Here is a 21,581-nt window from a genome sequence, read left to right as displayed (position 1 = left end):
ATTTGAGATAAAATGTTACTTTAAAGCATGGATCAACCCCCTTTAATAACTATTGATGATTTTTGGAGTGTGTTATGCCATCTTGTGAAAATAAAGCATCTATAATCTAAAACAAAATGTAATAAATCTCCAACAGATTCAAGTGTTCATCATAAATTCCACAAAAATGCCACATTTTATTCAATGGACGTAAAAGGGATGAACACAACGTTTTGCTTTGCTTTTGGTTATTTAAAACACAGACACGCCAACCTGCTGAGGCCTGGCCTGTTGTTCTAGAGCAAACTTCATAAGTCCCATCAGGCACAACACCTAAAAAGAAAACATCAAACCACATTTGAGCTTTTTCAATCATTATTAGTTTTAATGGGCCAACAAAAGACATGAATGAAGGTTACTCACAGGCATTCATGACCAGTTCGCCTCTGATCTCTGGTTTCCAGTCATCCCAAGTTGTCTCAAAGCCTTCAGCAAATCGAATGCAGAAGTTCTTAAAGTGGCCTTTGCTAACCAAAGACTCAGAGGAGCAGGCTGTTATCAGTGTGCTCTCAATGGTCAGCACCAGTGCCGAACCAGTGTCCAAATCTATACTGTGATTGGCCTAAATATACAGCAAAAAGAGGAAGAAAGCAATTAACATCAATCATTCCTACCATTAAGAGTATTGAGAAGTAAGTGGTGTGTTCCCGTGAGCACATATCACCGGTGTGGGGTTGGTTATTGGCAGACAGATGCCCAGGTCATTAACAGTGAGCTGGAGAAAGAGAGTACTGAAGGCCTGGGCGCTGGACTGCTGTATGGCTGGAAGTTTATCCACCACCTCTTTGGTGGCCATATGAATGTCTGAGTTCAGAGCCAAGCGTTGTTCCTTCCAGTTATCATAGGCAGCCTTATAATTCAACCAGAACAGAACAGCTACAACACACAAATACACAATTACAAACCTAGCAACAACAAACAATAGCCAAAAACTCACAACCCGTGGACTGACCTCGGTCAAAAGCCACTGGCTGGGCAAAAACGATTGGACGGTTGAGAGTAATCAGGACCGCCTCTTTTTCAGTGCAGCCACTGATCTCTTCCTGTAGAGCGTTACGCAAGCCGATTCGAGTGCGGAAGTACGCCACCTGGTGGAAATCTGACCCGGCCTCCTCATACACCTGCAAGAGACAACAACGAGTAGGTGGTACCATGCCGATTGAAGTCAATCTGTTTTGCTGACTTGTGCACCAGTACGTACCTGATGTTTGACGATTTGGCCCAAAGCAAGATTGAGATCCACCTGACACTTGCCAAACAGCTTCAAGTAATTACTTCCTGAGGGTGTGGTCTTACATTGAACCCGATTGGACAGTTCGAGCTCAATACAACCAGTCTCAAAGCGCACCGCCCTCATGGAGGGTGTGGTAGCTGTCATTTGAATCCCCTGCGATACAGAAAATAGTTTCACAACAAAGTCCTTACGTTCACGTTATAGAAAAAAAACACAATTTAGGACGTGCATACCTTAAATGTCAGGTTAATAGAATACAGGAGAATTTTAGGTTTGTCTCCATCTGTTGACACATCGTGTTCGTTCCACAGAGGGATCGGCTGTTCAACTCCTACAGAAACACACAAATTTGTCTGTTTGAAAACTAGGATGATGATTGAATTGGAAAAACAGAGACGAAGTGTGTCAGAAAAATAGATGAAGAGGATGTAAGAGGAAATGAAAGAATCTTTAAAACAATAAAATATGTTTTTGTTAAGCTCTGCTCTTTTGATCTTGCTCTTCTTAGTCATAGTGACGTACTGATGAGAAGGTGGAATAAACACTATACCTGTGTCGTAGCATTTCATTTAGACAGAAGATGAAAAACGATCTTAAAGGGACAGTTCTCCCCAAAATAAAGACTCTGTCATCATATACTCACCCTAGAGTTTCAAACCAAACAGTTCTTGGCCACCATAGGCTACCACAGTAGGATAAATGACACCGGAGGTCAAAAGATCAAAGAAATGTATAAAGCAATTTTTCCTACTACGGAAGTTAAGGGTAGTCAAGAACTCTTTGGTTACAATCATTCTGTCAAATATCTTTACTGTGTTCATCTGAACAAAGACATTTATGCAGATTTGTAACAACTCGAGGGTGAGAAAATGAAGACAGAATTTGTATTTTTGGGTGAACGGTTTCTTTAAGAAACTCAATTTGAAAAATTGAAAAAAGTAAAACATATATACTAATGAATAAAAAAATATACTTTGTAGTAAATAAATAGCTTTAAAAATGTTCACTATGACATCTTTAAAATGCACGCTACATTTTCTTTCCGTCCAGATTTGGACTGTTTTCTGTGACATCATACCTGACACTTTTTGGATGACCTCATTGACCTCCTTCATGAAGACCTTCTGCAGGAAGACCAGGTGATTGAGCAAATCTGTGGTCAAGTTGTGTTCGAAAGAGCCAATCTATAAATCCAAAGTAAAAAAATCCAATAAGCTCGCTACAACCAAATCTATGCACAAGCGATGCCGCAAGCTTCGTATTTGATGGACAAAAAAACCCCAGCATTTATAATTTAACAGTAAAAGGTCATGCCTCGGCTACACATCGCAGGTAGTTTCCCTGCAGGTAGCTGTTGTATCCAGGAGCCCAGGCTGTGTCGCTGTGGCCCTCGTGCTCCTGTATGATGTATTGTCCTGACATCGTGACGGGAGGCAGCGTCAGGCTGGCTGTGGGGGGCATGGCTGACACATCCACGGGAGAAACTTTCGACTGGAAACAGAGCTTATGATTGGGCAGCTCAAAAGTGAAACGTGTTTGAGCACCTGTGACGGAGACACAACATTAACCAATTAAAGTTATGAAGTCCAGCTGGTTGTTTTATTCTCCCTATCCAGTATGAGGGAATTATGGGTACCTGTCATGCCATGACTCTTCATTCGGCCCATCTTGTATTCAGCTTTAAGAGAGGGCAACAGAGCTGCACCAATAGTGATTCCATCCAGCATAGCGCTGAACTTCAACACGATTGGTTTCTTTTCCAGTCCTTCAGGGAGCTGAGGAAACTCATTGGCCTCCACCGGAGTTTGATTGACGCTCACTTCTGGGGGCTGAGGCGTGGGCGTGTCTACTCGGTTGGGAGGCGGGCTGATATAAAAGATCGCTAATTAATATCACTGCAAAAATGTATAAGAACTTGAGAAGAGAAAGTGTCTCACATGTTGGACGGCTGCCGAATAAGGTCTGATATTTGTTTTGAGAGCTGGTGCGAGCTTCGGACCATCATGCTGTGCAGGGTTGCAGGGTGTTGTGGGATGTTGATGAAGATGGCGCCAACTTTAAATACAGCAGCGTTGTTGGTCTTCAGCCCACGCTGAGCGCTATATAAAGCCTGGGACTTCGCAATGTTACACTTCACCACCGTCCTAGTAAACAAACACAAACAAACACTCAGGCAAAGCCTACGATAATGTTTGTGAATGAAAAGTGATTCTGTTGAAGTGGCTGAAAGCATGGCTGAAAAGAAAGCTGTCAGGATGTGGGAACAGCAAACACAGATCTAGATGGATTATTAGAAGAGAAAGGCAAGAAATAGTCTGAGCCTCACTTGGCACGTCCAGTCCAAATGTTTACTGTCAGTTTAGGGGGATATATGCATTAAAGTGGTCAAGAAACTCCAAATATTTCTGAAAAACCACTGAATGACACAGGTGTCAGGGTACAGTATTTTCCCAAAATAGCCTCCATTATTTATATGCTGCCCATTGACAAAGTATTAAGAAAGTTAACATGACTGTAGAAAGAGCTGTCAAAAAGTTTTTGGAGAATTAAATGTCAAATTTGGTTGAAGTAATGTTATTTTATCATTCAATGTTACCAATATTTACGTACAAATTCCAACAACATGCTTATTCTGACTTGTACATATTGAAATATATATATAAGAATAAGAGCGAGAATTCAATTTTATTGTGCTGTAAATGAGTAAAAAAGTATTATTGACAAATGTGAAAATTGAATTGAAAATTGAAAAAATATAACCAATCAGCATTTGGGGTGTAAGTAATATGCCTGACAAGATTGTTACACTGAATTAGATTTTAGTGGGCAGTTTCTGTAAATCAGGGAAAATTTAGAAAAACAAAAATGTAATTAAACAGAAACCTTTTTCTATTTTGTATTAAACAACAATAATTTAAAGCAGCATTACACTTGTTGTTTTTATGCTTTAACCCTTTTTCGTCTTTGACTAAAATGTATTTGTGGATGAGATTAATCGTGATTAATTTGACAGCACTAAAAAGAGCATCACATCATGAGTATGTAATGCTTGTAGACGATACCTGAAGATGACTAAAAAAGTGCCTTGATGCAACAGAAGGTCCAAAAAAGTTCAAATAGTGATTGAAGGAACATGAGAGGTACTGTGTTATACGGATATTATGAGATGTTTTGAATGGTTATGGAGGACAAAACAGGGTTACTAAGGAAAATCGGACATACAGGAACTCCTGCTTGGTTGTGCTGGTAGGTGAGGTTGGAAAATCCTCAAGTCTGCCGACAGATAAGGCAGAAAAAAGACGACAGAAAGAAAAAGAGAGGGAGAAAAAGGAAGGTAATTTCGGATTTCATAACATGTTATACGTTTGTAGAAATACTGTCTACAATGTACATTGAAGAAAGTAATTGTTGATTAAAACCAAATAGAGGGCAAGACAACGGTGTTGCATAATTGAACCAGCTCTAAAATTAACAAAAAAAGCATGAGCGAGTTTGTTGATATGCATTCTGGGAACACTAATAAACTACAGATACATGCAACAAAGCCTTACTCAAAGTAACAGAGACAACACAAATTTGCTGCCTACTGCTAGGAACGGTCTTTCCATCAAGGATGCTTCAAAGACCCCTAAAATGCTGTCTGGATCAGGGGTTTTCAAACTGGGGTCCCCAGAAAATTGATAAGGAAAAAAAGATAAGGAAAAAAGTTTAAGTTCATTTCTGTTGATCTTTTTTTGCTACATGCATAGTGTATATTTGTATCCGTCTATTGAGTTCTGACTATAATTTCTTTTCCACACTCAAAGTGAAAGCTGCTAAAGCACAAATACAATAATACAAAATTATTATTATTAAATGTTTCCTTATAAAAGTATATAGATGGTTAAGTTTTTTTTAGAAAAGGGTCTCTCACAATAGGTTCATCTTATTTGGGGGTCCTTGGCATCATAAAGTTTGAAAACCCCTGGTTTAGATAGACAGCTCAGAAGGACTTCAAACACAGCTAGAGTCTTAACATTACAGGAGATACTGACTGTATGTCTGGTGTGACTCCTTCCAGAAGCACAATGTTCACACAGCCGATGTGGGCAGAGGCGCACGTCTCCGTCATCTTCTGATGGAGTATATCTGCAGGAAAACATGGTCAACATGGTTTCTGTCAGCCTGCAGGATGTTTGAAGTATGTAAACGCTGACTGAATTACCTTTCATTTTCTCTTTTAGAGTAAAACTGCCATGTATTTTCTTAAGCTCCGCCTCCATGGTCAGTCCTCCAATGTCGGCTTCCAAGTGCGTGCGGTTGACCATGCCGACACCGAACACGATCAGCGTGACGTGCTGCGGCTCAGCGCTTACCAAGCTCCGCCTACGGCCCAGACGACTGGATGGCGTCTCACCTTCAGATTCAAACACCAATCGACATGGAGGATCTGCAGGGCTCCTCCCACCTTCTTCACAGCCAAAATTAAAACACAGAATCATAATAATGCACAAACACTCAAAAAACAATGAAAACAACCCTAGAGGTCCAACCTGAGAGTGCATTTTCCTGATTCTTTTCCAGGATGCCTGTGGGATCCGATATGAGCGAGTAGAAATTCAACAGCTTGTACATATTCTGCCAGCACTCAGCCGACGGCTCGCTCTGTTCCGACACCGTGATGGAGTCTGAGTCGTCCATCTGAATGGTCATGTGATCCGCCACGTCCCGTGAACCTTTGCGTGACACTTTCGACGTCCTCCGCTCCGACCGTCCCAGCGTGCCCCGCCCACGAGGTTCTCGATTCCTGGTCAGCGTGTCGAGCCCTGGGCCCACCCCAGTCCGCTTGCTCTTCTGGGTACCAAACCGAGAGGCTCCGTTCAAACTCCCACGAGAGCTGCGGCTGAAATCGGACGAACGGAATTCGTGGTATGGCCTCGCCTTGGTGGGCGTGGGGGATGAGGAGCCGGCCGTGTAGCGGTTGAGTTTGATGTCGGTCTGTGTGGCTTTGATGTCATCGATCATGGTGCTAAATTGATGGATGAGGCGGACCAGGGCCATATCCACGTGTTGACGGATGGCCTGACAGGCGAGGGTGAAATGGCAGTGAACGCTGGCCTGAGGTCGACGGCTCAGCTCGTGGAAAGACAGCGCGCTGGCGGAGGGAGGGCTGGACATGCACTTTTCCAGGATGACGGCATTCAGGCTGAACGTCTCGATCATCAATGCGGGTTTGAAATCGAGCGGGGGGAGATTCAATATGCTTTGCCTGAAACACACATATTGGCCTAGATGAAGTGAGAACTGTTTTGTGAACTTGTGAGGTTATAAAAGGTTAAGGTTAGCTTTACCTGAGCTTGTTCTTTCTCTCTTTGCTGGTGTCAGAGTCGACGATGTCGGCTCTCAAACACTCAAGAGTGCCGCTGAAAGACAGATGCTCTCCAAAATACATCTTATAACTGAGAGGAGGGGCATCCTGGGGCTGAATACCGATGTAACTCAAAAGCGGCTTAAACACCACCTATATAGTCAAACCCACGACACAAACAGTGCAGACATACCAGAGGGGTTGAATACATGTGCTTACTTGCAAAACAAAATGTAAGAGTGACTGTGTGTTTATGTATTGATGATGCGTGTACCTGCGCATCGGCCAGCTGTACGGCTGCAGGGCAGAGGTTCATCTCATCCGGCTCAAGCAGGTCATCCTGGCTTGTGCTGTGCTGCGAGTGTGTGTGTTGAGACTGCGTGTCCAGCGTGTTTTGATCACTCGAAAGTACAGTGTTAAAATCGGATGCTGAAGGAATTGTGGGAAGCACTCCTGCGAGAATGAAGAGATAAACAAACACATCATCTATAAGGCTCATTAAAGAACCAGTTCACCCAAAAACAGCAATGCAGTCATCCTTTATTCATCCAAAATCAAAACCTGTTTATGACTATTTCTTCTATAAACACAAAAGAAGATATTTTGAGAAATGCCTTTGAGGTTTTGTGTCCATACAATGTGTTTGTTAATCAACATTGACCCCCATTGATGACCACTCACCTCCAGTCTGCAGGCTATTGTGTTGGGAGCGATTGAGGGGAGAGTCTTGAACGTTGTTGCCTGTGCGGTTGCCGACAGCGTTGGACATCCAGTTGTAGAAGCTCACTGAAAAGGGCTCAGGGATTAAAGGTTGGTCCGTCAGCATATCTGTACCAAGACTGTTTCCTGCATACAAGACAAAGTTTTGATTTGTGACGCTGAAATAGCGGGTGAGATTTGGCATCATTCTTTCGTGTCTCGTGTCTCGGCACTACACAGCGTTTAGGGCAGAGAAACAATAATACAAAATGAGAAAATATTAAGTTAAAGAATAGACTTAATCATTCCTTAAAATACATCTCGGTCACCAGCATCAGTAAAAATGCAATTATCTTCACATTTTCGCCCGACTTATATGAAATTGTGAAAAGCAATAAACTCAGCCAGTCGTGTACCTGTGCGTGTGAGGGAGATGCTCTTCGCTGCCGTTTGTTCGCTCACTCTATGTGGCGTGGCGTCTAGCAAATTGTGTAGACTGTGGATGCTCCCTGTTAAGTAGCTAAGCAACGATTCCTTGCGAGGACTGTGATTGGACTGCAGCCCTGTCCGGCAGACGTGTGCGGGCGAATCGGCTGCTGTATCTCCACTTGTGTAGCTCAGAGATTGGTAAGGATGGGAACCCTAAAAAACGTGAAGATTAACTAGCATTAGGAATTGAGAAATAGCTCCATCGTTTCTTGAAAATACTGAAACCAAATGATCTTCATTAACCAGCACGTTGCACAAACCTTAATCCGAAGAGCCGACTCGTTGTGTGTGTGCGATTTAGACAGTTTTCTCATGATCTCAACACCAGTCACAGGAGCAGAGTTTCCTGTAGGAGCGGGACGGCTTGATACTCCTTCTAACAGCATGGTGTGTTCACTTACTGTACCTAAAAATCACACAAAACAGGTTTCACCTCAGAATCTGGTGTGTGTTCAGTAAACTATTAAAATGTGAATGATAATTACCTGCATCAAATTCAAACTCTGCTCCATCAGCGCTGGTGTCGCTCTGCAGGGCAGTGCAACAGTCGGGCTCCTGTGTCGGCTCGGGCTCAATGGGCTCTGGCTCTTTGGGCTTAGGAAGCTGATTGGGTCGGGGCAGACCGACCGCCTTAAATCCCTGAGTGACCACGATGAATTTCATCCACTGACGAGCAAGTGCCACCAAACCTTTTCTCAGGGTCACCAGAGCAGGAAGTCCATCATTCTAGCGATATAAAGTAAAATGTATAAACATTAGCATAAGATTACAGAGCGTTAGCAATTAAACACTGTGTTAATTGCGACCCTGAAACACACATGAATGCTCTTTCAGTTCCTTTAGATAAATGAATACAGTCTTACCATGGTGGCCTCTTCGATGACGCTATAATCGGCCTGCTGCAGATAGCGGTGCAGAATATTACACAGCAGGCAGGACGGGTTCTCGTGAAGATATCTGGCTCGCTTTGTAACACGGTTGTACTTGCTTCGAAACGGAATATGAATACTCTTTTTCTGTTGGATTAAAATACATATACACACATTGAATCCACAACACTGCTGAAAGACCAGGTCAACTGATAATGTGATACATGTGAAAGTGTCTGACCTCCAGGGCCTCGGTCATTATGCAGCCCATGACAGCGCACACACGCAGCGTGGACTCCATGTCTAGTTTCTCCAGGGAGGATTTCAGCTGGTCAATGGGTACCAGCCATGCACCAATGGCCGGGGTGGCAGTGCTCAAGAGATTCAGCTGCCTGGAGACACAGTCAACATGTATGGATGGATTATAATATATTGGAACTAATAATATCTACTTATCATATTATATTGATACATATGATACGTTTTTTATTATTTTGCAGAGTACTTCTGATTTTGTGAATATACAGTATGTGTGTACCTAGACATAGCCGGAGCGTGTGAGCGAATGTTGGTTGGGGCAGCAAAACTGAACCAGATTTCCTTTATAGTCAGTTTCATACTGCTGGAGTCAGGAGGCGGAGGCAACAGAGGCAGGTCCTTTTTGAGGTCATCAGACTCCACCCCCTCATCCTGCACATAAATCCGTGAATAAAAACAATATCAGGAAAAATAAGGTCAAAATCTGAATGGAAACTTGAAATAAAAACTGCCATATAAATTTTAAAAAGCTATCAGAACCTGTTCATCAGAGTCAGAGTGGTTGGGTTCAGAGGCGGGGCTTTGGGCATCATTGGGCAGATTGTCATCAGAGACGTCGGTGCTGTAGCCACTTCCTGTCTGAGAACCACTAGAACCATTCGATTTAGAGACTCCATCCTTAACGCCGCTGTCAACCCCACCCATCACCCCAAACGTACTGTAAAGCACTGCCCCTGACTGCCGCCCACCTGTGAATGAGAGAGAGACATGCATTCGTCTAAAAACATGTTCAATGCTATCTAAAATAAAACAGGATCTATGTATATTGTAAGGCTGTACCTTTGACAGTGAGGTTCTCAATCCCACATTCAAACATAATCCATCCCCATTTCTCAACATTGGCCAAAGAGCGAGAGAGGTCAGGGGTGTGTTCTGGCATATGCTCGGTGGAGATGGAAGGCTCGGTTTCGTCCACCAAAACAAAGTCATCAGTTTCCTCTAAACTGAAGAGAACTTTGGACTTTTGGAATGGAATGGCAGTGATGGCACAAGCTCCAAGATCTGAAACAATAAGATATGAAACATATGACACTATACAGTTTAGACACTATAAAACATGCTTATCTTTATTAAATAACAACATTGTAACCTTTTTTCATTATGCCAGTCTAAATGTACCTGAAAAGTCCAGGCCGCGTAGTTGACTGTGAATGCGGTGAATGTTGAGTCTGGCTGCAATCTCTTTGCCTTTCTCAATGCCAGCATTAGAACGGAGAGAACCACTGGACTGGGGAGCCATTTTAGAGGCAGATGAGAACTTCTCCATCATAACAGAGGGTTTCTCTGTGTCCTCCACTATACCCCTAAAATCACACAATAATATAGTCAGTACTGTACAAACTATGAATCCTTCAATTACACAATCACAACAATGTTTATATCATAGTAGGAATTCCCAACATATTGACAAATATATCAGTATCTAGGCTTTTAAATGAGGTATTATTGTCCTGCTGCTGGCCAAAATTGCTGTATGGTTGCATTCCCATCAAAGAGAGAAGAGTTTGGAGAGAAGTGTGAATTACCTATTCATGCGCAGCTGAGTTGCAATCCGGTCAAAGCAAAAGGCCACGAGAGAGACATGTGTGACACTCTTATTTGAGGGGGTACCTTCTTCCACTGATGCTTGAAGCACACACAGATTCACCTACAAACACACACAAACACAAATTCATACAGATTAATTTACAAACACACACACAGATTCATTTCAAAATACACACAAATTTACCTAGAAACAAATACAGATTCACCTAGAAACACACACAGATTGACCTAGAAACACACACAGATTCACATAGAAACACATACAGATTGACCTAGAAACACACACAGATTCACATAGAAACACACAAAGATTCACATAGAAACACATACAGATTGACCTAGAAACACACACAGATTCACCTACAAACACACACAAACACAAATTCATACAGATTAATTTACAAACACACACACAGATTCATTTCAAAATACACACAAATTTACCTAGAAACAAATACAGATTCACCTAGAAACACACACAGATTGACCTAGAAACACACACAGATTCACATAGAAACACATACAGATTGACCTAGAAACACACACAGATTCACCTACAAACACACACAAACACAAATTCATACAGATTAATTTACAAACACACACACGGATTCATTTCAAAATACACACAAATTTACCTAGAAACAAATACAGATTCACCTAGAAACACACACAGATTGACCTAGAAACACACACAGATTCACATAGAAACACACACAGATTGACCTAGAAACACACACAGATTCACATAGAAACACACAAAGATTCACCTAGAAACAAACACACAGACTCACACAGACACACACACAATTCCCCTACAAACACACACAGATTGACACACAGATTGACCTAGAAACACACACAGATTCACATGGAAACACACAAAGATTCACATAGAAACACACAAAGATTCACCTACAAAACACACAGATTGACCTAGAAACACACACAGATTCACACAAACACACACACAATTCCCCTACAAACACACACAGATTGACACACAGATTGACCTAGAAACACACACAGATTCACATGGAAACACACAAAGATTCACATAGAAACACACAAAGATTCACCTACAAACACACACAGATTGACCTAGAAACACACACAGATTCACATAGAAACACACAACGATTCACCTAGAAACAAACACACAGATTCACACAAACACACACACAATTCCCCTACAAACACACACAGATTGACCTAGAAACACACACAGATTCACATAGAAACACACACAGATTCACCTAGAAACAAACACACAGATTCACACAAACACACACACACAATTCCCCTACAAACACACACAGATTGACCTAGAAACACACACAGATTCACATAGAAACACACAACGATTCACATAGAAACAAACACACAGATTCACACAGACACACACACACAATTCCCCTACAAACACACACAGATTGACCTAGAAACACACACAGATTCACCTAGAAACAAACACACAGATTCACACAGACACACACACACACACACACAATTCCCCTACAAACACACACAGATTGACCTAGAAACACACACAGATTCACATAGAAACACACAACGATTCACCTAGAAACAAACACACAGATTCACACAAACACACACACAATTCCCCTACAAACACACACAGATTGACCTAGAAACACACACAGATTCACATGGAAACACACAAAGATTCACATAGAAACACACAAAGATTCACCTAGAAACACACAAAGATTCACCTAGAAACAAACACACAGATTCACACAGACACACACACAATTCCCCTACAAACACACACAGATTGACCTAGAAACACACACAGATTCAAATAGAAACACACAACGATTCACATAGAAACAAACACACAGATTCACACAAACACACACACAATTCCCCTACAAACACACACAGATTGACCTAGAAACAAACACAGATTCACATAGAAACACAAAACGATTCACCTAGAAACAAACACACAGATTCACACAAACACACACACAATTCCCCTACAAACACACACAGATTCACATAGAAACACACAACGATTCACATAGAAACAAACACACAGATTCACACAAACACACACACAATTCCCCTACAAACACACACAGATTGACCTAGAAACAAACACAGATTCACATAGAAACACAAAACGATTCACCTAGAAACAAACACACAGATTCACACAAACACACACACAATTCCCCTACAAACACACACAGATTGACCTAGAAACACACACAGATTCACATAGAAACACACAACGATTCACATAGAAACAAACACACAGATTCACACAAACACACACACAATTCCCCTACAAACACACACAGATTGACCTAGAAACAAACACAGATTCACATAGAAACACACAACGATTCACCTAGAAACAAACACACAGATTCACACAAACACACACACAATTCCCCTAAAAAACACACACAGATTGACCTAGAAACACACACAGATTCACATAGAAACACACAACGATTCACCTAGAAACAAACACACAGATTCACAGAGATTCACTCGAAGGCACACACACAATTCACCTAGAAACACACACAGATTAATCTAGAAACACACACAGATTGAAGTAGAAACATACACACAGATTCACAGGGATTCACTCAGGCACACACACAATTCACATAGAAACACACACAGATTCACCTAGAAACACACACACAGATTGATCTAGAAACACACACACAGATTGATATAGCAACATACACACAGATTGACCTAGAAACATACACACAGATTCACAGAGATTCACTCAGGCACACACACAATTCACATAGAAACACACACGGATTGATCTAGAAACACACACACAGATTGATCTAGAAACACACACAGATTGACCTAGAAACATACACACAGATTGACCTAGAAACATACACACAGATTCACAGAGATTCACTCAGGCACACAGACAATTCACCTAGAGACACACACGGATTGATCTAGAAACACACACGGATTGATCTAGAAACACACACAGATTGATCTAGAAACAGATTGAACTAGAAACGCACACAGATTGATCTAGAAACACACACAGATTCACCTAGAAACATACACACAGATTCACCTAGAAACATACACACAGATTCACCTAGAAACATACACACAGATTCACCTAGAAACACACACAGATTCACATAGAAACACACAACGATTCACCTAGAAACAAACACACAGATTCACACAAACACACACACAATTCCCCTACAAACACACACAGATTGACCTAGAAACACACACAGATTCACATGGAAACACACAAAGATTCACATAGAAACAAACAAAGATTCACCTAGAAACACACAAAGATTCACCTAGAAACAAACACACAGATACACACAGACACACACACAATTCCCCTACAAACACACACAGATTGACCTAGAAACACACACAGATTCAAATAGAAACACACAACGATTCACATAGAAACAAACACACAGATTCACACAAACACACACACAATTCCCCTACAAACACACACAGATTGACCTAGAAACACACACAGATTCACATAGAAACACACACAGATTCACCTAGAAACAAACACACAGATTCACACAAACACACACACAATTCCCCTACAAACACACACAGATTCACATAGAAACACACACAGATTCAAATAGAAACACACAACGATTCACCTAGAAACAAACACACAGATTCACACAAACACACACACACACACAATTCCCCTACAAACACACACAGATTGACCTAGAAACACACACAGATTCACATAGAAACACACAACGATTCACCTAGAAACAAACACACAGATTCACACAAACACACACACAATTCCCCTACAAACACACACAGATTGACCTAGAAACACACACAGATTCACATGGAAACACACAAAGATTCACATAGAAACAAACAAAGATTCACCTAGAAACACACAAAGATTCACATAGAAACAAACACACAGATTCACACAAACACACACACAATTCTTCTACAAACACACACAGATTGACCTAGAAACAAACACAGATTCACATAGAAACACAAAACGATTCACCTAGAAACAAACACACAGATTCACACAAACACACACACAATTCCCCTACAAACACACACAGATTCACATAGAAACACACAACGATTCACATGGAAACACACAAAGATTCACATAGAAACACACAAAGATTCCCCTACAAACACACACAGATTGACCTAGAAACAAACACAGATTCACATAGAAACACAAAACGATTCACCTAGAAACAAACACACAGATTCACACAAACACACACACAATTCCCCTACAAACACACACAGATTGACCTAGAAACACACACAGATTCACATAGAAACACACAACGATTCACATAGAAACAAACACACAGATTCACACAAACACAAACACAATTCCCCTACAAACACACACAGATTGACCTAGAAACAAACACAGATTCACATAGAAACACACAACGATTCACCTAGAAACAAACACACAGATTCACACAAACACACACACAATTCCCCTAAAAAACACACACAGATTGACCTAGAAACACACACAGATTCACATAGAAACACACACAGATTCACCTAGAAACAAACACACAGATTCACAGAGATTCACTCACAGGCACACACACAATTCACCTAGAAACACACAGATTAATCTAGAAACACACACAGATTGAAGTAGAAACATACACACAGATTCACAGGGATTCACTCAGGCACACACACAATTCACATAGAAACACACACAGATTCACCTAGAAACACACACACAGATTGATCTAGAAACACACACACAGATTGATATAGAAACACACACACAGATTGACCTAGAAACATACACACAGATTCACAGAGATTCACTCAGGCACACACACAATTCACCTAGAAACACACACGGATTGATCTAGAAACACACACACAGATTGACCTAAAAACATACACACAGATTGACCTAGAAACATACACACAGATTCACAGAGATTCACTCAGGCACACAGACAATTCACCTAGAGACACACACGGATTGATCTAGAAACACACACGGATTGATCTAGAAACACACACAGATTGATCTAGAAACAGATTGATCTAGAAACACACACAGATTCACCTAGAAACATACACACAGATTCACCTAGAAACATACACACAGATTCACCTAGAAACATACACACAGATTCACCTAGAAACATACACACAGATTCACCTAGAAACACACACAGATTCACCTAAAAACACACACAGATTGATCTAGAAACAAACACAGATTCACCTAGAAACATACACACAGATTCACCTAGAAACACACAGATTCACCTAGAAACAAACACAGATTCACCTAGAAACACACACAGATTGATCTAGAAACAAACACAGATTCACCCAGAAACACACAAACAGATTCACCAACAAACACACATAAACACAGAGATTCAGCTGCAAAAACACAAACAGATTCACCTACAAACACATACAATTCACCCAAAAATGCACTCGCAGATTCATACAAATTCTCCTACAAACACGCACACAGATTAATTTACAAACACACAGTTACATATGAACAGATTGTTTTTTTTGCCGGAGCACACAAATCATTTTCAATCACACACACACAACCAAACAGACAGAAGTACCTTCGGGATGGTGACATTAGCCTGCAAACCCTTTATCTTCACGTTGTCAGGTTTGACTGACAGGTCAGTTTGTCCATGGCCCAGTGAGCCGGGGGTGGTGCCTTCCGTCTTGGATATTTTGTGCTCTGATTTTGCTGCACTCTGTTGAACACAACATTCATCACAATCACGTGAATGTTTTAACGCCCCGTCATGTCTAGTCCTCCTGTTATTGATCACTTACAGGCTCAGACACAGTAGATTTGCTGATCTGATACACTTCATTCAGCACTTTCCCATGCAGGTCGTCCAGGATTGATGCTGGGTGGCGAATACTGGCAAAATGAACCATGGACTCTATGTACCTGGAGCAGACAACAAATGTGCATGTCACACTGCCATTCATTAATGTGTGTGGTGAGAGAGATGTGATGTTGGCACGCCAACAGACTGCCTACAGTAGCCAAGCTACAATACTACTGACCTGTCTAAAGCTTCAGCTACTAAAGGAGTCAGGACCACATCGACTGCCCCTTTGAATTCTACGATGGCTGTGGTTCTCGTCTGGGCAAGAGGCTGATCGACAGTCCAGTCTTCCATCACGGTGTCTTCATCCGTGTTTTCCATTGCACGCTTGTCCAGGGGTGTGTAAGGTGTGCTGCAAATACACCCAGCATATGCGTATAATGTAAATCCTGCATGATGTAGAAACAACCACTTTGTTCTGAAGTGTGATACCTTTTTATATCTCCCACGAGCTGTACTCCTCTGTCCAGTAGAGAGCTGGCAGACAAACCCGCCTTCACCATCTGTAAAAAAGCAGAAATGCCTTTCAAACTATCAAGCTTTTTACTCAGTACTGATACATGTGTTTATATGTAATATAACCTAACCTTAAAAGAAGGGACGGACAACTGGTCAAACGTGACAGAGCTTTCCTCACTCGTGGGTGTGTCAAGGTCAAGTGGACGATGCAATGATGACTTAGACGTTCGCTTATTGGTTGGCTGCTTAACACCCCAGTTCGACACGTGATAATGTGCGAGGTAATTTTGGTAACAAGCCATTAAATGTGGCTGTGTTGTCAGGATTCCAGGCTCCACCTTCTCGGTTTCAATTGAACCCTCCTCCTCTAATCCGAGCGCTGACACAAATGAGGCTTGGGAGGTGTGGCTAGGCATTTGAAGTGGGCGGGTCTCAGCTATTGATAGCGGTCCCTCCACGCTATGGTATATAGAAGTCCGGCTACGTTCCGTGTGGGGTTGACACTGTTGTCTCCGCCTGCGTTTCCTCCCTGGATAAGTACCTGGCCCTTCATCGCTGCTGATTGGTTCAAATTCTTCATTGGCGCTAAAGTAAGCTTCACTGTCGGCTACGGACATGGAGGAATCAACTGAACGATACTGATGGAACGTGCTAGAGTCAGCTGACGGAGTGAAGGGGAAAGATCCGTAGCTTCTTCTCTGCCTGGGCGAGTCCAGAACGTTTTCATCGCTGCGGGAAACATCGCTACTAAACTGCACACCAGCAGGAGGCGCTGCTTTCTCTATGAAGACGGCAGCCGATAGGCTCTTGGTGCTGCCGAGGCGAGCCGATTGGATGGAGGCCTTGCGTTTGAGAGGAGAACGGAGCGGAGAGCGTAGAGGTAGACCATCAGGGATAGCACCATCTGTGGTTACATTTACTAATCTGTAAAAATAGGACAAAAGTAATAAAGTAAACTTGTTTACACTTATGCAAATATTATTTTCACACAAGAATCTTGAATTTCATTTTATAATAATAAGATTTATTAGAGATAAAAATATTTAATATTTTTACTAATACATGTTATTTTTATATCATATTATTTAACCAAATTTACTTTGTAAAATACTTAATATTCAAGATAAAACAATTGCGACTCACTCTGGAGAAGGGAAGGGAGACTCGCGCTCTCCAGCCAATAGAGGCAGGGCAGCGCTGGAGGACGAGTTTTCCTCTGATGAGGAGGCGGAGCTATGAGACCGCTGCGGTACGTGCAGACTGAGGAGCTGGCCACGTTTCTCCATGTCCAGCACTGGAGCAGGAGAACATGTGTCTTTCCGAATACCGACACCCTTACCTGCATGTGAACCAATTAGCATTCAATTAGCAATCACATACATTTATACAGCAACCAATCAGCATAAACATTGCACACCGTACCACTCAACACTCAAAGTAAATACCGTCAGAGATTTTAGGAGTTTCCTTGGTGACAATCCATTCTCCTGGATGCAATAATGACTGGCCATAGGACATGTCACTCTCAGCGCTAATGCCGGAAAAGGCGGAGCTTGATGAGGGTGTGATTTCCTCCAGGCGGAAGAAGTCCAGACCCCCAACTGTGCCACCGAAAAAGCGACAACCACCAAGACACCCACAACGGTTACGGCTTCTCTTGTATTTCTCCTCTGGCCAAAGGAACCAAAGCCTAACAGACACCAACATGAACACTTATTAATATACTCTTGACATTTGCTAATGCGTAACCTGCATAATAGTCAAAACTCTTAAATGAAACAAATACACAAACCTCTTAGTTTTCATGTCATGAAGCTCCAGGAATTGCCTCTGGACCTCATATTTGGCTGGATGGTCAGCAGCCAATGCGACATCAGCAGTGATGAGGTTGAAGGTCACAGAACCGGCTTCCAGCCAATGAGAGCGCCGAAGGAGGGGAGGAGGTAGGCCTAGCCTACCTAAATCCTGTTGCTCAATGAACTGAGCGATCACAACATCCTGCAGAACGGCACTGATACCTTCACCGACCGCAGCTGTGTGCAGGTTACACGTGGCCAACCGCAATGCTCCAGTCTGATAAACACATTTAAACTCCATTATTGCTGTTTACTTAAAGGAAAAGTTCACCCAAAAGTTTTTATTCTGTCATCATTTACTCATCCTCTTGTCGTTTAAAACCTTTACATGAATTTTCTTGTGAGAAACAGAAAGAAGATATTTTGAGAAATGTCTACACACAAGTCAAAGGGGTCCGATGTTGTTTGGTTAGCAACATCCTTCAAAATATCTTCTTTTGTGTTCCACAGAAGACACTAAGCTAAACAGGTTTGAAATGACATGAGGGTATGAAGAGAGAATTATAATTTTTGGGTGAACTATCACTTTAAGCATCATCAATTAGTCAGACAAAGTCTAAACAAATCTGGCTACTGTTACCAACCTTAATGTTGGCAGCACATCCATGTTCAACGATGAAAACCTGGGCTCCATCCACCGTCAATCGGGTCATGGTGTATTTTAGATCCTCTGACGTCCGACAGGGTCCAGGCAGGCCCGCAAACTACACACACACACACAATCAGTTGTTGGTGCCACAAAACATTTTCTCTGGGCTGACACTAACAGACACAGGCATTTCTGTTCTACCTTGGCATCGCAGATTCTGCGATCAACTCCGTGCTGGCAGGTGACAGTAGGTTTTGGCTGTTCTAGCTGGAAATCTCGCGACAGCACATGGAAAACAAAGCTCTCGCCCCATTCCAGAAGGCAGGCACACTACAACACAAATAGTACCAGTTTTATGAAACACGTTGATGGAGTATTTTAGTTCTTTCTCTTACACATTGGTGATGTCATACGTATGTTTTGTAAAGTCCGGATAAATCGGTCACCTGTGGCACAGTAACTCTTCCCGTAAGAGCTCCAGCCTGGACATCAATGAGCCAAGCATATTCAAGCGTGTCACTGCCCGCAGGTAGACCCTCTGACGAGAACATGGCGTGGGCTCTCATCTGCAACCCCGAGAGGCTCAGATGCCCGTCTCGCAACACAGCGTCGACCGCAGGCCGCTACACATGCGAACGAGAATAGATTACATACCACACTAAACTCCATCACCTACAACACAAATGAGGTTACTTCCTCCCACCTGATAGTTGTCGCTGACAAACACATGCAGTGGCGAGAGAACGAGCTGTAACATGGTCTCTTTATAGCCTTTTTTCATCTCAAAACACAGACTCTCCAGGAAGCCGGTGGGACCCTCCGGGCCATCATTACTGCAGTGCTGTTGACACCACAAACATGTGAGATTTCAACTAGATTTGAGCTTTCTGGAGGAAACATCAGAACTCACAAGGAGCAAATAATGTTAAAGGTGCATCAAAGTTCATTTTTAGGCTGTGGTTCTGGGTAAATTGAATCAGTGGTTTTGTTGTCGTAAAGGGACTCAACACGATAAATCAAAGTGCTGTCAGTGTACTGTAGAAGGGGCTAGAAATGGTCAACTGTACGCGAGAAAGTGTCAGTATACAAATACAAAACAATTCAAATACAAACGCAAGAAGGTAAAAGGTTATCTGAATTGTGGTACTGACCGTAGGAAGTCGCCCGTGAACCTTGTGCAAGTTGATGAGTACAGTGATTTCCCAAGGGCGTAGGGAGAGAGGGTGCGGTGTGTCTTTACGGTCCTTAACTTCTAAGCCCACCCCGGTCCAGCCAGGCGATGAGGAACAGGAGCTCAGCACAGGGCTGGACAGCGACTCCTCAAAGTCTGAGTACATGTCATCCTCCCCAAAATAATTTTCCTGTACAGATATGCACCCCAACGGTTGTTTTTAAAAACACCAAACCGCCCAGAAACCTTCTGACATCATTTTTTATATTAAATTATTATAATGATGTGTGATCAGTGAGCTTTCCACAAAACAAAAGTTGGCTATTCAAATAAAAAGATCAAATGTAATGCTAAATGTGGTAATGCATAGTTTAACGACCAACTATTATTTTAATATGCAGGAAAGCTATAATGAAAATAAAATACGAATGAACAAATACAAAGTGTGTATGTTTACCTTGATGGACATCAACGATCTTAGCAGAGGACCATAGAGTGTGATGTGAGAGTCTGGGCTCAGCTCCATCTCCACATGTAATCGGTCTGGGGGCAGCAGGCTGGGGTCAGAGGAAACTCTAGGAGGAGGAGGTGGAGGAAGAGGTGTAGGCGGAACAAGTTCTGGAAGTCGCAGTGCTGATAACATGGATTCCTCGATTTCTGACACTGTGGAGACATTGAGCAACAAACATGAAGGAATGAACAATGAAAGGAATGATTTTGCTTACAATTTAGCATTACGACCGTAACACAAACAGGCCGGGTCTAGCAAATTAAAATGTGCCTATATCTAGACAAAATGCTACATTTCTTTCAATGCACAACATATTGACATGAACAAACTTAAAAATGCTGTTAAACTATATTGTTAGTTCAAGTTACACCCACCCACCCACCACGTAGAATTGGCTAAAACCTCAGAGTCCATTCGCTTTAATGGACCCTTGAAATGAGATGCGCAAGAAAGTAGTTCTACCATCAACAGCATTCCAAAGACGATAATGTGACAAACATCGAAATAAAACATTTGAAT

General features: G+C 42.1%; 1 protein-coding gene across 5 annotated transcripts in view; it reads right to left on the bottom strand.

Annotated features, from left to right (window-relative positions):
- Window positions 1-21,581, bottom strand: part of kiaa1109 (KIAA1109) — a 53,898-nt gene that overhangs the window by 16,224 nt on the left and 16,093 nt on the right. For 4 of the 5 annotated variants that reach the window (XM_079472429.1, XM_079472433.1, XM_079472431.1 and 1 more), the window contains exons 19-58: window positions 21,009-21,214; window positions 20,532-20,741; window positions 20,084-20,221; window positions 19,827-20,003; window positions 19,582-19,710; window positions 19,376-19,495; window positions 18,728-19,008; window positions 18,381-18,625; window positions 18,079-18,274; window positions 17,064-17,859; window positions 16,909-16,979; window positions 16,655-16,828; window positions 16,415-16,535; window positions 16,192-16,332; window positions 10,522-10,643; window positions 10,115-10,299; window positions 9,776-9,997; window positions 9,476-9,684; window positions 9,216-9,367; window positions 8,919-9,069; window positions 8,672-8,824; window positions 8,294-8,534; window positions 8,069-8,214; window positions 7,736-7,961; window positions 7,302-7,466; window positions 6,895-7,073; window positions 6,604-6,773; window positions 5,806-6,521; window positions 5,478-5,723; window positions 5,308-5,401; window positions 3,211-3,417; window positions 2,910-3,139; window positions 2,588-2,817; window positions 2,352-2,457; window positions 1,507-1,604; window positions 1,241-1,426; window positions 992-1,160; window positions 704-915; window positions 403-601; window positions 253-312 (exon numbers count right to left, since the gene is read on the bottom strand). In XM_079472429.1, coding sequence (XP_079328555.1) covers window positions 253-312; window positions 403-601; window positions 704-915; window positions 992-1,160; window positions 1,241-1,426; window positions 1,507-1,604; window positions 2,352-2,457; window positions 2,588-2,817; window positions 2,910-3,139; window positions 3,211-3,417; window positions 5,308-5,401; window positions 5,478-5,723; window positions 5,806-6,521; window positions 6,604-6,773; window positions 6,895-7,073; window positions 7,302-7,466; window positions 7,736-7,961; window positions 8,069-8,214; window positions 8,294-8,534; window positions 8,672-8,824; window positions 8,919-9,069; window positions 9,216-9,367; window positions 9,476-9,684; window positions 9,776-9,997; window positions 10,115-10,299; window positions 10,522-10,643; window positions 16,192-16,332; window positions 16,415-16,535; window positions 16,655-16,828; window positions 16,909-16,979; window positions 17,064-17,859; window positions 18,079-18,274; window positions 18,381-18,625; window positions 18,728-19,008; window positions 19,376-19,495; window positions 19,582-19,710; window positions 19,827-20,003; window positions 20,084-20,221; window positions 20,532-20,741; window positions 21,009-21,214 — 8,079 coding nt within the window. The remainder of the gene's footprint in view (window positions 1-252; window positions 313-402; window positions 602-703; window positions 916-991; window positions 1,161-1,240; window positions 1,427-1,506; window positions 1,605-2,351; window positions 2,458-2,587; window positions 2,818-2,909; window positions 3,140-3,210; window positions 3,418-5,307; window positions 5,402-5,477; window positions 5,724-5,805; window positions 6,522-6,603; window positions 6,774-6,894; window positions 7,074-7,301; window positions 7,467-7,735; window positions 7,962-8,068; window positions 8,215-8,293; window positions 8,535-8,671; window positions 8,825-8,918; window positions 9,070-9,215; window positions 9,368-9,475; window positions 9,685-9,775; window positions 9,998-10,114; window positions 10,300-10,521; window positions 10,644-16,191; window positions 16,333-16,414; window positions 16,536-16,654; window positions 16,829-16,908; window positions 16,980-17,063; window positions 17,860-18,078; window positions 18,275-18,380; window positions 18,626-18,727; window positions 19,009-19,375; window positions 19,496-19,581; window positions 19,711-19,826; window positions 20,004-20,083; window positions 20,222-20,531; window positions 20,742-21,008; window positions 21,215-21,581) is intronic. The other variant, XM_079472430.1, reaches the window with a different exon arrangement.

Source organism: Barbatula barbatula (genome assembly GCF_947034865.1).
Source record: "Barbatula barbatula genome assembly, chromosome: 14".
NCBI lineage: Eukaryota > Metazoa > Chordata > Actinopteri > Cypriniformes > Nemacheilidae > Barbatula > Barbatula barbatula.
This window is presented reverse-complemented; position numbering and strand designations above follow the sequence as displayed.